Below are 16180 nucleotides of genomic sequence, written 5' to 3'. Positions count from 1 at the left end.
ACCTGGACTTTAAAAATATAATACCATTACTAAGCTATAATTAACATACTATTCAACTTGCAATTTAAATTGTAGGATTCATTTAAAGTGTGGCTTTTATTATGCTTATTATGTGTAGCCATCCCCACAATCAATTTTAGAACATTTTCATCACTGCAAAAAGCAAGCCTAGACCTGCTAGCTGTTATACAATCTCCATCCACTATCCAACAACTCCAGCCCTAAGCCATTGCTCATTTACTTTCTGTCTCTTATGGATTTGCTTTGTCTAGACATTTTGTATAAATGGAATTGTGCAGTATGTGGCCCTTTGTCACTGGCTTCTTTCCTTTATTATGCTATTTCCAAGGTTATTCTATGCCACCACATGCAATAGCCCATTCTTTGAAGAATGAAAAATCACTTAATAAATCACATGGTGACCTTAAGTTAATACCATGGGACTTATGGAATAACCTCTAGTTTCCCTCATTGTCTATATTCCTTAATCGTTAGTCCCTGTGTTGCTGTGAGGAATGTTATTCTTTTAGAAACATTGATGTCCCCCTGTGTTTCTTCTCTTTAAGATCTATATTTTAGCTCAGCTTAGTGGCTGAAGCCAATAAACCTAGTTAATTCAGAGGCTGAAATTGGGAGACAGGTTTAAGGCCAGCTCAATCAAGAAATTTTCAAGAATCTATCTCAACCCCTACCTGGATGTGATGGTATGAGCCTGTCATCCCAGATAAGCAGGGAAGTACAAATAGGAGGATTATGATCTAGATCATGGTCTGTGAAGTGAGACCCTATCTTGAAAATGACCAATAAAAAGAGCTACTGGAATGGCTTGAGTGGTAGAGCATCTGTCCAGCAAATGTAAGACCCTGAGTTCAAAAAAAATCTATAATATTTACCATTGAAAAACTTAACCATCAAATCCTTTTTCCTAATTCAACTCCACCACTAACTTAACCATACTTATCTGTTTTTGTTTTGTCTATATCCTCTGTGCCATGCAACCTGCTCCTCACTATCTAAATTGTTGTTTCTGCTTATTTTTTGCTTTATGCTTTCCTTTCAGAGTGTGTAGTTTCTTTTACCATCTTTTTATAGTAAATTCTTTTTATTTAATTTTATTGTCAAGATGATGTACAGAGGGGTTGCAGTTACATATGTAAGGTAGAGAGTACATTTTTTGTCAAACATTGTTACCTTCCCCCTCATTTTTCTCCTACTTTCCCTTAACCATCCCCCACCCCTCCACCCCACTCCCCACCCCACTCCCCACCTCACCACCTCCACTATGGACTCAGTCCCAGATGAGACTTTTATCTCTTCTAACCTTCTCACTCCCAATCTCATTCAGTTCTTACTGGCTGTGACATGCCATAAACTATAGGGTTTTTGAGGGCAGGGACTACCTTTTTCTACCCTCTATTAACCTGAGATTTGGGGAAGAAGATCATCTGAAAGTAGAACAGAGTGTGGTTAAAAAATAAGAGTAAAAAAAATAAGAGTAAAGGTGTTGGCCTGAGCAAGAATGATAGGAGTGGTATCCATGGGAAGAGGGTGGTAAGATTTTTCCTTGGGGATAATAGAGAGGAAATGACTAAAAATGACTTGTGTTTCTAGTTTGGGAGACCTGAGGAAAAAGGGCAGTGCAGTTGATCATAATGAAAAATGTGTAATAAAAAAAAAGTTGGGATATGTTAACTTTAAAGAGGAGAGATTTTTTTTTAATGAATATCCATGTGTTATTTTAAAGAGACTAGAGGTAAATAAAGACAGTCTGTTTCTTTGTCTTCCCTATACCCTCATTATCTGTGTGTGTGTGTGTGTGTGTGTGTGTGTGTGTGTGTGTGTGTGTGTGTGTGTGTGTGTGTGTGTGTGTGTGTGTGTGTGTGTTCCAGAACTTGGATTTGAACTCAGGACCCCATACTCTCTTAATTCTCTTTTCACTCAAGGTGGTGCTCTACTCTTGACCACACCTCCAGTTCTGGCTTTTTGCTGGTTAATGTGATGGAATCCCTCAGATTTGTCTGAGCTAGCTTCAAACCATGACCTTAAATCTCAGCCTCTTGAGTAGATAGGAATATATATGTGAGCTATAAGCATCCAGCTTCATTGTCTTTTTATCTTTCTTTCTCCCCAGCTTTGAGTGTATGTCCTTTCTCTTGTATAGTATCAGCTCTTCTTTCCCCTTCTGTCTCTTATTTCTCTTTCTGTCCTCTTTGCCTTAACCAAGAATACTTCCTCACACATATTTTAACTTTTTTTTTTCTTTCTCCTCTTAGCCCTGCCTACCTCCTTCCAGAATACATACCTCCTCCTCTGTGCCTCATTGTGCCCTGTTTTCATCCCTGTAGGAGATTCAACAGCGGCATGGTCTGGCCAACTCCATCTCTTCCTATCTAATTAAGCCAGTCCAGAGGATCACCAAGTACCAACTGCTCCTGAAGGTACCTGTCATCTCCTTACAACTCCCTCTTTCTCATTACTGACCTGGGAAAGGGAGTCCCAACTTTCCTACCCAAAGACTTTCTACCTAAAGCAGAGCTTGAGGTGAGCCTACACTGGAATTTCTGCCTCCAGACCGCATAGCTCATCCCATGGAATATCAAATGCTTGTCTGAGGCTATAAAGAATGAAAATTGGAACAGTTATAAGTTATGACTACTTTTCACTTCCACCCACTACATTATATACTTCTGGTGGTTGTCACCTCAAGCACTGGTTGGCTCTCAGGAGCTTTTCTCTTCCCCTCTCCTGAGCAGGGCTTTTGATGGAATCAAGGGTCAGGGACTTAAAGACAGTGTCACTTCACCTGGGTAGTAGAGGCCAGGGTGGCACCTACGATTGCCTAATCTCAATGTCTGTCAGGACCACATGGTTACTGGGGGAAATAGTCAAAGGAAATGTAGAAATCACAATCGTATCTTGTATATATATATATATATATATATCTTGTATGTTAGGAGTTCTTCTAGAGCCAGCCAAGTGATTTGGATTTTCTTTCAAAATCTTTTCTTTAAAAGTTAAATCGCTGAATTATGTATAACATGAAATAATTTGAGATTATCCTTCATATATAAGGATATACTGAGACTAAAAACCTGGCATCTCCACAGAAAGCCAAGCAAGTTGATATTATAGAAAGATAGATATTAATATGCTTATTCCCAAAGTATAATAAAAGTGGAGTTTTTCTTCTTTGGGGATACTCTGCTGATGCAAAAGATAAAAGAATAGTTAGAAAAACATGATAAAAGTAGTACATTTTCAGAGCAAAGTGATGAAGTTGAGCTCATGTTTCAAAATGTCTGTGGAATCCTACATATTCTGACTCACTCAACCTGAAAGCCAGTCTGGTTTCTAATCTAGATCTCTAGTTATACTGGGGTCTTTCCCTGTTCCAGCCCCTGAGCTCCCTCACTCTCTCAGGGAAAAACACTGCTGTAGAAGAATAAGGACAACAGTGAGGTGGAGGTTCAGAAAACTTATGCTTAGTTCTTCCATTTTCTGGGTTAGGGAGCAGAGGTCCAGGCACCATCCTTCTGCTTCTGCCTCCTTCCTGCCAACCTTCTCCTTTTTCATCTCTCAGCCTGCAGCCACTCCATACTTAGAATGATTGAGAGCACTACAATGGGATGTCACGCCTTTATTTATACTAGCCTTTATTAAGACTAGTGTGAGAAATGACAATGTGCAGAACATGTCAGCTGTTTGGACAGAATTGCTTTTGCTTCTTTGTTTTTTAAACAAAGTTTTTCCACTCTGAGATCCTGATAAGCTCTGAGGGTCACAGGGAGGAGTATTCTTTCTTGACCTTTAAGCCACAGGTGCTTTAGCCTTTCTCTGGCTCGGGCAGGTTACTTAGGGTTGATCCTGCTTAGCCTGCATTTCTGTGAGTAATTACTTTTTCTTTCCCCATCTCACTTAATGCTTGACTCTCCTAAATATTTTTCCTTGTGCTAATAGACTTTTTTTTTAGAATTGATTTTTGTGGGGTTTAATTTATATATCTTAAAGCTTTTACAGGAATTGATGGGGTTGTGAATTTAAAAAGAAAAAAAATACTGACAGATACAACCACGCATGCCAGTGTCTTAGAATCAATTAAGATGCATACTAAGAGAAATACAGATTTTTTTCCTTCTTGTATTTTTTAATTCCAGGGGGCTGAAGTCCCCTAGGATGAATTTTGTGATACAGAAAGGGAGAGAAGTTGGGGCTGGAATGGTCCACCCGGGGTTTGGCTTGAGGCAGCTGGAGGGGTGGCTGTGGCATTTCATCTGGAACTGAGTATTTCCTGAAGAGACTCTTGTTGTGCAGGTACTGTGGGCAGATAAAATAGCAGGGATTTTATTATAGAAAGGCCATAAAATATTGGATGGGGAGGAAAATAATTTTGGCCTCTTTAAAATGTGCTAGTGGCAGAGTGCCTGCTGATTAAAAGAAAAATAGTTTGCTGAGCTTTTACTATAAATAAATTTTGTGGGATTTATTTTCACCTTAAAGTCAGTTTGATTCCAAATAAATTGATAGTTAATTGTCAGTATCCTCTGGGGCTCATCACTTAGGTACAGCATGAACATAGAAGCCGCATGTCAGTTACAGTGTTCGATATTCTGCTTATAAATCTACTATAGCTGTCCTTTGGATCCTAAATTAAATATGGTACCTTCTCCTTATCATAAACTAGAGCAAGAATCCAAAGAGAATTTATTAGCCCTTCTGGTAGATTGGTGAACTCAACTAAATTGCTTTGGGGGAATTAAACTAATTGGTGTTTGCTGTTGCAAATTGAAGCATATTTCTTGTTTCTGAGCTCTGCCACATTCATACCTTTGACAATGTTTGGGAGAGTAAAAATTAAGCAAAGGATGGAAGCTTTGGAGAGCTTCAGGTTGACTGAAGTAAGCACAGCTTTCTAAATAAGGGAAACCTGTGCCAACTAGAACCAAGGATAGTGAGAACTACAACTTTCCAAACATATCCCAACATATTTCCAACATATCCCAGAGAGTTCACCTCTTCCTGGGCACCCAAAGTGTTGTTCATATGGAATGTATCCAAGATAACACATGAAAGTCCAAATATTAGAATTTCATTTCAGATTCACACTAATCAGATATTTCACCACGTATAAAGATTTACAAATAATCCCAAGGCAAAAAGTAATCCTGGGGCTGGGAAGGTGGCTCAGTGGTAGAGCGCTTGCCTTGCATGCCTGAGGCCCTGGGTTCGATTCCTCAGCACCACATAAGCAAAAAGGTAAAAGCCGGAAGTGGCACTGTGGCTCAAGTGGTAGAGCGCTAGCCTTGAACTGAAGAGCTGAGGGACAGCGCCCCGGCCCAGAGTTCAGGCCCCACAACCGGACCCAAAAAAAAAAAAAAAAAAATAATAATCCTGGAAAGTCCAGGACCATCAATGTAGCTCCAAGTTCTTTTGGCAGCATCAGAATGTGCTCTGGACAAGATAACACACAAGATTTCCAAATGTGAGCTGCATAGTATCATTTACCCTGAATTTAATTAGAGAATTGCATAGTTTATCTGAACTTTCCAGAGATTCATGAACCTAAAGCCACAAATTCCAGGTTTGTTTACTATCAAAAGTCCTAGACAGACAGAACATATCTCATTAAGAGCATTCCATAGATAAGTAATCCTCTGGTTTGCAAATACCATTAGATCTCTCTCAGGAAGCCTGCTGTTAACATGTTTATAAAACTTGATCTGACAAACTTTTCTTTCCTATAAGTGTACCCCCACCCAACCAGCCTTCCCTTTCCCCTGCAAAGAGAGAGTTTTCATTGCAGATTATTGTTGTCTCAGCTGGGTCAAAAGGAGCAGTAACCCCCATAGGAAAAATGAAAAACCAGTACTCTTCTTCTAGTTTGGGCAAAAGAAACATTCCAGGCCAAACACTGGTAGCTCACGCCCATAATATTAGCTACTTAGGAGGCTGAGATCTGAAGATCGAAGTTCAAAGCCAGCCCAGGCAGGAAAGTCATAAGTGGAGGTCTGGCTCAATTGGTATAGAATACCAGCCTTGAGTAAAAAAAGCTCAGAGAGAGTACCTTGGCTCCCAGATCAAGCCCCAGTTCTAGTGTGTATGTGTGTGCACACATGCCCCAGTACTGGTATGTGTGTGTTCATACACACAACACACACACACATTCCAAATTATTTTATGATTCCTAAGATAGTTGGAAATGCTCTTTTCCCTATTAACTAGATGTTGCATTTGGGGGGGAGTGTATTTTGATCACTGAGACCCGGGTCAAGAGACAAAAGAGAGTGAATAAGACCCTTGGTTCCCCAGAAAATAAGGGAGGAATAGGGCTGTGGAGCAGGCAGCTCAAATAGTGTACAAAGTGCTATGCTTGCTTTCAAAACTATATTCCATCTCCTCTTAGCCTCTTTGAGATACATAACCTGGGAGAAGTAAGTCATCTCTCTTTCTCCCAGTGTTCAATTATAATACTGAAAGGATTTACCTAGAATCCACCTACTGGATCCAGGTTAGAACTTCTGACCCACATGACACAAAAATCTCTTGTAAGTCTGAAATGCAATAAGCCTATAATGTTACTAACCTCAGATTGCTTCAAATAGGATGGAAGTCAACCTTCATGCAGAAGAGGCTTATAGATAAAACGGTATTAGCTGTGGGTATGTAAAGATACATGAATGCTGCATAGAACACCCTTTGTGTTCTCTTTTTCTCTTTACTTCCATCATTGTGATTCAGCATTTCATCTTTGTTCCTATGCTTCTCCAGGAGCATTGTCCTCTCCAGGAAGGCAGTACAGTGACAGAGAGTACCCTAGCTGCTGGCTGAAAGATCCTACCATTTGGGAGTTGGGTTGGATTGCCTTCATTTGGACTAGATAGGACTGAGGAGAAGAAGAAAAATATTAAAATATTAAATTAAAATAAAATATTAAATAAAAATTAAAATAAAAAATTAAATTAAATTAAAATTTAATTAAAAATAAAATAAAATATTAAAATATTAAATTCTTTAGCAATAACATCCCCACACACACACACACACCTCACTTTCCTTATAGTCCCAAGAGAGCTGTTACAGGGAATAAAGCTGCTGTATAATTTTCTTTATGTCTTAGATGATGGACGTGTTGGGAAGCTAGAGGAAATTATCTTACTTGTGTCTGGATTTTTTCCCCCAGGAACTTTTAACTTGCTGTGAAGAAGGGAAAGGGGAACTCAAAGATGGCCTGGAAGTGATGCTCAGTGTTCCCAAGAAAGCCAATGATGCCATGCATGTCAGCATGCTGGAAGGTAGCTGTCCTTCCAGTCCTTCATTTCTAAAACCAAGGAGCTTACCTCCTGGGAGGGAGGTGGTATAAAGTCGGGCAGGGGCATTGCCAGAAGAAAGGAGAAGCAGCAGGTTGTTAGACAGATCCTTCTAGACCTGTGAAAGAAACACTATGGACCAGCTTAGCTAAAACACCTGCCTGTAAGTGTACTAGGCCTAAACCATCAAACCTGTGTGGACCCTTTTTGCCCACTAAATAGTCCAGGATAAGTCCATGAACCTTAGCCCACAGTAATTTTGTTTAGCAACATAGCATTTGCTTTGATTTTGTCATCAGAATGGGTAGAAATTCTACATATACAAATTCTACATATATACACCATTTATGTATTTGTGTATAGTACTGAAGAGTGAACCCAGGGCCTCAAGCATGCTAAGCAAAAACTGAGCTACATCTGTTTCTGTCCCTTTTTTTTTTTTTTTTTTCTGGGGTCCGGTCATGGGGCCTGAACTCTGGGCCTGGGCACTGTCCCTCAGCTCTTCAGCTCAAGGCTAGCGCTCTACCACTTGAGCCACAGCGCCACTTCCAGCTTTTTTCTTTTTGCTTATGTGGTGCTGAGGAATCAAACCCAGGGCCTCAGGCATGCAAGGCAAACGTGCTACCACTGAGCCACCTTCCCAGTCCCCCTTTTTTTTTTAAAAGACAGAGTCTTGCTAAGATGCCCAGGTTAACCTCAAACTTACATGCCTGCTGTGTAGCAAGAATTACAGGCATGTACCATTGTTCCCAACTTCTTTTAAGATATTCATGAACAAGCCTGGCACTGGTGACTCACACCTGTAATTCTACTTGCACAGGAGGCTAAGATCTAAGAATCATGCTGCTATGCCAGCCTGGGCAGAAATGCCTGTGAGACTCTTATCTCCAATTAACCAGAAAAAGCAGGAAGTAGAGCTGTGGCACAAGTGATAGAACACCAGCCTTGAGCAAAAAATAAAACAAATCCAATCAAGAACAGGAGGCCCTGAGTTTAAACTCCAGTACTTATACAAATAAATACAAAATATGAAATAATAAAATATGCATAAACATATTTAACATGTTTACCAGTGTATCCATTTTTAACAATACACTTCAGTGACATTCAGTATATTCATATCCTTGTACATCCAGCCTTTTTTCCTTCCTAGAAGGCTAGGAAAGCCCAGTCAGAAAACTCTAATGGGATTTCAGTCCACTGGAACTATGTTCTTAGGATACAGAATCTTTGTAGATCAAGGCTCAAAACAAAAAAGTCTTGACATTATGAACAGATGGGCAGAACAGCCAGACTGAGGTGAACTTTGATTCATACACTAAGACTTAACCTTCCAGTCTGAGCATGGGAACATGTAGGCTGTTCTTCCTCTTCTGGGCTCCATCCCACCATGCCACAACATAACCACCACTACCATTTAAGAGTCAATGTTGGCTAGGCACTCATACATACAACCCTAGCAACTCAGGAGGCTAAGATCTGAGGATCTTGGTTCAGAGCCACCCTAAGCAGACAAAACTGAAGACTTTTATCTTCAGTTAACTAGGAAAAAAAGAAAAGAAAAGTGAGCCAGATGGACACATGGCTCAAATTTCAATGCCAGCTATGAACAACAACATCACCAATAACAAAAGGTGAGAACTTGAGGCTCTGAGTTCAAGCACACACATACAAGAAAAAGCTAATATGGCCTCAGTACTTCCAGGACTACCTTAAGCACAGGAAGTCCAAGTTATCAGAGCAATAGAACCCTAGTTATCTGTAGTAGACTAAGCACTAGTTGTCTGAAAATACAGGTCCCAGTTTCTCCACTCCTTTCTTCTCTGTCTGCACCTGGCCCCCATACCTGGATGTCTCTACAAAAACCCTTCTCTTTAGTCTGTTTGTGTCCTATAGTCAGATCAAGCTACTCCAGGTATGTGGGGCAGCAGCATCTGGGAGTTGCTCAGGAATGCAAATTCATGGACTAACTCAACACTTTCTGAATCAGTCTATCAAAAGGAATAGGAGAGGAACAATCTGTTTTTACACACACACACACCTAAGTCCAAGAACCTTTTTAAAGGCTTAAAGTGGTATAAATATAAATTATTGAAAGCTTTTCACAACATTCTACAGGAGCAACCAAAGAAAAGAGTACTTGGAATAGAATATAAGAATCAAAGCAACAACAAAGAAAGCAGAGCCAAGGACACTCCATCAGATAGTTTTGTCCTCAGTTCCTCCAAGTTAATAAGAGTGGGAGCAATAGAGAAAGAAGGTATATTAGGATTTGCCTTTGTAGGAGGTCCTAGGTCTTTCTCACAGTGAGGGTAGGTGGAGGGGAGGCCATATGGATCTAAGACTGCTTATCTACACAGGAGACAGGATACTGTGACTGGCAAGTGGGGGAGATAATAATTCCAGTTCTATAGAGAGACATGACTGTGTCAGTGTCTGAGAAGCCAAAGCCTTGTGGGACCTGTAGTCTAATAGTTAGGGACACCTTTCTCCAAGGGAGTATGGAACACAACCCCTCATCCCTGGTGTGGCGGTAGAGAAACTCTCTACAGGGTGGACATGGGTGTTTTTCAGGGTTCGATGAGAACTTGGATGTTCAAGGGGAGTTGATCCTCCAGGATGCCTTTCAAGTCTGGGACCCGAAGTCACTGATCCGGAAGGGGCGGGACAGACACCTATTCCTCTTTGAGATTTCGCTCGTTTTTAGCAAGGAGATCAAAGACTCCTCAGGACACACGAAATACGTTTACAAGAACAAGCTACTGGTAGGTGGAACAGACAGGGGTAGGACAACACTCCCTGCTTTCATAGAACCGGTGTCCACGGCAAGAAGGGATCTGGACGTGTGCAGTTCATCTCTTCCCCTGCCACCACTCCAAAACCTCCTCGACAAATGTCACTGTTCCTACCTGGAAAGCTGTCACCCTCACTGCCCACTTCAACATCTTAGAGTTCACAGTTCTTCTTTCTATGTGTTTTTTAGCACCTCCCTCTTCACTATCCCTCCCTGTACCTGCTAATCGGCATGTGCCTGTAAGTCCTTTCATCCTGGGTAGATGAAGGAAATATCCAGTCTGTTGAAGTTTGATTGACAGAAGCCCCTCCCTCGGTCCTCTCCTCTTTGTTGCCTTTCCCTTCCCGCCCCAGCCCTAAGTTTCCCCACTGCCCTTCCCTTCCCCGCCTCTCACAGGCATTTCCTGTCTACAGACCTCAGAGCTGGGTGTGACCGAGCATGTAGAAGGCGACCCCTGCAAATTCGCCTTGTGGTCTGGGCGCACCCCATCCTCAGACAATAAAACAGTGCTCAAAGTAAGTACCACTGCTCTGTGTTGGACCCAAGATCTTAGTTGGGGAGGGGGAGCAGATGGATTTGGGCATGTGACACCTTTAAGTTAGGGCCTGGAGGCCACAGAATCACCTAGCCTCACCTGGGAATGGCAATATCACATAGGTATTGAGAAGGAAAAGTCATCACTGAGGTAGACCCAAAACCTCAAAGCACATGTTCTCCTCTCCTTGAGTCCATAGAGGAAAGCAGACAGTGACTGGTCTATTGACTGTCAACAAAGCCTACCTATGTTCTGGCCATATGTCCCCTAAAATGGTTTGCATAATAACTTGACCTTAAAAAAAAAAGACCTTGTATTTTGCTCCACATAATTCAATACATTTTCCTAATTGCCCTCCATGTATAAGATATTCTGTCCAGTGCTCTGGGGACAGCTATGTATCAGACATGGACATTATTCTCAAGAAACTCAAGTTCCAGGTGCCCTTATTTAAAAAAAAAAAAAAAAAAAAAAAAAAAAAAAAAAAAAAACACTAGCCAGGGGACTCAGCATGATCATTTCAGCTGTCAAAGCATGGCCTGGGCCTTCAGTCCCTGCTCTGGTAATAGTAGCCTCACTGAGTAGGATGCAATAGGTGAAGCTCCTACCATCATTTGCTTGTCAGAGAAGCACCCATCACCAAGGACCAGTTGATCCATCCCAGCAAAAGCTTCATACTTGTTCACCATGAACAGCCAACGTAGCTGCTACCTGTCACAAGCAGAATTACCTGCAAAAATATCCAGGAAATAACCCGTTTTCACTGTGTTTGATGTTGGTGTAATTTGGGGAGGGGAAGGGAAAAAACAAATTGTTTAAATAGGGTTGCAGGTGGACCCATTGCAACAATGAGATGTACAAGTCATTATGTCGAAAAATGAACTTTACAACTTTGGAGGGGGGAGCAGGGAGATGGGGGGAGGGCAGAGATGGTAAGGGGAAACAAAGGAGGAGGCAACAATGCTTGATAAGAAATGTACTCATTACCTTGCTCATGTAATTGTAACCCCTCTATACGGTATTTTCACAGTAAAAAAAAAACTTATTAATAATTAAAAAAAATCCAGGAAGACAAGGAATGATAACAATGCCTCTAGGTTTAGTAGCTGAAAGTCCAGGACCGACTCCTAACCAGCATTCACTATGTAGCCATGGTAGGTGTTGAACATCCTACTATATATCCATACTGGCTGGTAAACAGCTGTTGTCTCTGAATACCACCTCCTCCCCTCCAGTATCCACCAGACCTTATGAAGATCTAGAACTCTAGTGTTTTTCTGGGGCCCAACAGAGGCCTCTGGTTATTACTCTAGTCCTAGAGCAAACAATCAGGATACATCAGTGCCTTATAGGTTGTAAAGTATTTTAAAAATTCTCCCTGTCTCAAGGGTGAATTATCAAGTCTACATTGAGTTTTAAACTCATAGCCCTGCTCTAGGAGTTGAAGAAACATGTCCCTGGGATTGAAGAGTCACAAGTACAAAGTAAGAAAATAATTCCCCAAACATTTGGTATCCCTGAAAATAAGAGCTGGGGCCTGTGGGAGGAGGATTAAGAACGGTTTTTGATAGGGTGACAGAAGCTGAGCTTCTCAATCTTTCTCCCTGTGGCACTCCAGGCTTCCAACATTGAAACCAAGCAGGAGTGGATCAAGAACATTCGAGAAGTGATTCAAGAAAGGATCATTCACCTGAAAGGAGCTTTGAAGGAGCCAATTCAGCTCCCCAAAACACCAGCCAAACTGAGGAACAATAGTAAGAGGTAACCAGCATCTCTCCCTCCAGCACTGCCACTGCCTATAGGAGTGGGAACAGGGTGATCCTTGGCTTCTGGGATGGGGAAGAGGGGAATGCTGTATACTTATGATACTTTATCTCATCTTTAAGCACCTCACCAGTGACTGCCAATGAATGTGATTGGGCTTCACTGAGCCCTTCTTATTTGATAAGCATTCTGCTAGGTGCTACAAGAAGGATAAAGATTGGATCCATTCCTTCAAGAACCTTCTAACAGCTGTGTCCCATCATGGAGTATTTAGACAAAAACAAGTACTATCCACAGGGAGGATAAATGCTATTAGAATTCATAGGAGGAACTTTAGACAGCCTTTTGAGGAAGGCTAGGAAAACCTTTGGGAAGGTGCTAAGCCATAGGTAAATAGGTATCTGCACTGGTCAAAGATGGTAGAGGCTTTGTATAAGGAATGGGCTGGCATCAATCCTGTCGCTCTTACTACAACCCCATGGAGTACTCACCTTCATTCACCCTCAATAAGCAATGTCATCAGAGAAAAGAAAACTTTTTCTTGAATCTCTCGGGAATCTCTGAATCCCAGTGTCCTCAAAATCTGCAGATGCTTTTTTTTTCTTTCCTTTTTTGGTTGTGGGGCTTGAACTCAGAGCCTGAGCATTGTACACTAAGCTTTGTGCTCAAAGCTAGCACTCTACAAGTTTGAGTCACAGCTCCATTTTCAGTTTGGGGATGGTTAATTGGAGATAAGAGTGTCACAGACTTGCCTGCCCAGACTGGCAGATCCTCAGATCCTCAGATCTCAGCCTCCTGAGTAGCCAAGATTATAGGCATGAGCCACTATCACCCGGACTACAGATTACTTTTTTTTTTTTTTTTTTGTCAGTCTCAGGGCTTGAACTCTGGGCCTGGGCACTGCCTTCAGCTCTTTAGCTCAAGGCAAGTGCCTTACCACTTGAGCCACAGTGCTACTTCCAGTTTTCTGTGATTAATTTGAGATAAGAGTCTCTCAGACTTTCCTGCCTGGGCTGGCTTTGACCCACAATCCTCAGATCTCAGTCTCCTGAGTAGCTAGGGTTATAGGCGTGAGCCACCAGTACCTGGCTTACAGATGACTTCTTATGTATTTCCTTCTCAAGTCCCATGTGATATCTTCACTTCCAATGACTACACTGGAAGATTTCTCAAATGAAAGCCTACCCCCACACACACACACACAGAGGCTTCCTCATAAGCATTTTGCAGAAAAATTATACAGCAGAGAAAAGGTTTTTTGAATGTTTGTTATCCAGGAGAGCAGGTTCTCCTCTCCTCCCCTCTTCACAAATGAATAAATCAGAGGATTTAGTTGACCTTTTGGTCAAGACAGCAAGCCACAGCACTGATTCTAAGTGAGATGGTGGCCAAAGAAGGATGTAACTAAAATAGAGAGGCCACCCCAGGGCAAAAGCCTCAAGACTCTTCTGGCCAGGATAAGGTTACTTCCTAACTAGATTAGAGGAGGGATCATTTTGACTTAATATACTATGTCCGGAGTCTAGAATTTAAGTAGACTTACTTTAGCACTGGAGACAGACCTTGCTCCAGAAGATTGAAAAGACATGGTTATAAAGTGGAGGGGATTATCCAGAACCACAGTGAGAGAAAAACTTAGGTGAGGTTGGTAGGAGTTATTCTGTGAAAGACTAGAGTCAGAAAGTTGGAGTTTTTCTCAAACTTAGAAAAGATATGTCTTAGGAAATGATTCCCACCTTCACTCTGCCCTCTACCTTTTTTTTTTTATCCTTGATGGGAGGAGGGTAATCCTTGCAGACTGCAAAATATAGCCTGTTCTTCCATTAGCTTGATTCCTGTGATAAGGGGACAGAGTTTACGGAGGAGTCAATTGGCTTGGAGAATGCCACCTACACTCCTGGATGGGCTCTCATAACTCCCGGAACTGGCTCCATTTGAAGTAGACCAGAAGGGCCCACAATAGACCAGAACAGCAGGAAGCAGAAAGTACAGCTGGGGGAAGGGGGGGTGGGGGAGGTGGCAATGGCCCAGACAATCCAAAACAACAGATGATCTAAAAGTCCTTTATTTTTGGTTTTGCAATGCGTCACGTAATTTCTTTTTATAGCAGATTTTCCTTCCTATAAATGTGTGGCTTATGTAATTAAAATAAATTGGCATTTCCCAAGCCCACAAGCAGTGGAAAGAGAACAACCAATTTAGAAATGTTCTGCACGGAAGAAACTATTTTTTCCAATGAATGGACACTGTGTATGTTCACAAGCACACACCTGGATACCTGCATATACAAGCATGGTCACATACACATATACTAGATTCTAATTGTTTAGACTCTGTGAGAAAGAGTCATGTGGCATTTTGCCTATGGGTAAAATTCATAGGCATCCAGTTCCAATGTCCCCCAGTGATTCTACTTCTACACAAACAACAGTAAGAGAGTGACTTCCATAAAAGGTCCATTGGAAGGGCTGTGGTTTTCTCTCCTAATTTCTACAACCCCATGTTTTCCTTGACACAGACTAGTCAGCAATTCCAAGACATCCACTCCCTCTGAAGCCCAGTTCTGGGATCAGTGCAGAATTGCAGCATAGTTGAAACTTAAAGCTGAAACTTGAAATAAGTATGGATAGCACAGCTGCTTGGGGCAGGGCCCAGGAAAAGGATCCAAATGCCAATTGCACCCTCAGGAGATTGTCTTATTAAATGCCCAGGAGCAGAACTGGCTCAAACAGTGATGCTGAAATCTGTGCTGTTTCCAGCCTGTGAGAAAATGGCTTGCCTTCTGTGTTGATAAGAAATCATGACAAAAAAGCATGGAATCAATAAGACTTGCCAAAGGAAAGCAATAGACTCCTTCATACCTAGCAGTTGAAAATCCAAAATTAAGAACTTCCCAAAGATAATATTCCCTAGAGAAAGTTTCCTTCCCCATTTCCTTGAACAGAAGAAGGCAAAAACTTACCTTAGCCACGCTCAGTTTCAGGTGCCTGTAGCCTCGGCTATTTTAGGAGGCTGAGGCAGGAGAAAGATTTGAGCTCAGAAACTCTAGCAAGACTTCTGTCTCAAAAGAAGAGAAGTATCCATTCCAGTTTCTTTGTACACCAGTTATGAGCCAAACCTCATCCTAGTATAGCAGGCAAAAAATATTTGAGTACCTTAAACTCTGAGCTTATTCAAAGGACCCTATGAGCTGGACAGAAGTCTCCTAAACCCATTCCAAGTTTTATAACCCCTCTCTGCAGTATGGGCCAGAGGAGTCATAGGATCATTTTGTATTCAGTTGTCAACATAGAGATTTTGTGTTTACTAAATGCAAGAGATAAAATTGTTGAAAAATTACATAGGGCTGTTCCACTTACCAGGATAAATTTAGACAAATCCCTGCTAGAAATGCTGAGGCACCGCTTTGCCAACCCAGCCAGATCCTTGTGTACTGTAAACCCACAGTGGTTCCCCCCACCCCCACCCCTGTTCTCTTTCTCTTCTTCCTGCAGGGATGGAGTAGAGGATGTTGACAGCCAAGGGGATGGGAGCAGCCAGCCAGACACCATCTCCATTGCTTCTAGGACCTCCCAGAACACAGTGGACAGTGACAAGGTAGGACAGAGTCCCAACCTTACCCCCAACCCCAATAAAAACTTCTTGTTGACTTAACCAGCCCTCAGAATTTCTCCTGCTCTGGAGCCAACCCGCAGCAACCAACTGTCTCATTATGCCAGCAAAGAGGGGAAAGAACAAAGCTGGCCTTCCATGTTGGGGAAATCTCAGAGTGCACGGATGAAT

The 16180-nt window shown here is 41.8% G+C and overlaps 1 protein-coding gene across 16 annotated transcripts in view; it reads left to right on the top strand.

Moving 5' to 3' along the window:
* The window catches only part of Kalrn (kalirin RhoGEF kinase), a 611632-nt gene that overhangs the window by 424683 nt on the left and 170769 nt on the right, over window positions 1-16180 (top strand). For all 16 annotated transcript variants that reach the window (XM_070030027.1, XM_070030026.1, XM_070030024.1 and 13 more), the window contains exons 28-33: window positions 2346-2438; window positions 7178-7289; window positions 9879-10069; window positions 10512-10613; window positions 12252-12394; window positions 15892-15994. In XM_070030027.1, the coding sequence (XP_069886128.1) occupies window positions 2346-2438; window positions 7178-7289; window positions 9879-10069; window positions 10512-10613; window positions 12252-12394; window positions 15892-15994 (744 nt within the window). The remainder of the gene's footprint in view (window positions 1-2345; window positions 2439-7177; window positions 7290-9878; window positions 10070-10511; window positions 10614-12251; window positions 12395-15891; window positions 15995-16180) is intronic.

This window comes from Dipodomys merriami, unplaced genomic scaffold (genome assembly GCF_024711535.1).
Source record: "Dipodomys merriami isolate MVZ:Mamm:240054 unplaced genomic scaffold, mDipMer1.0.p SCAF_2, whole genome shotgun sequence".
Taxonomy (NCBI): Eukaryota; Metazoa; Chordata; class Mammalia; order Rodentia; family Heteromyidae; genus Dipodomys; species Dipodomys merriami.
The sequence above is the reverse complement of the archived record's forward strand: the minus strand, read 5'-3'. Positions and strand labels throughout refer to the sequence as shown.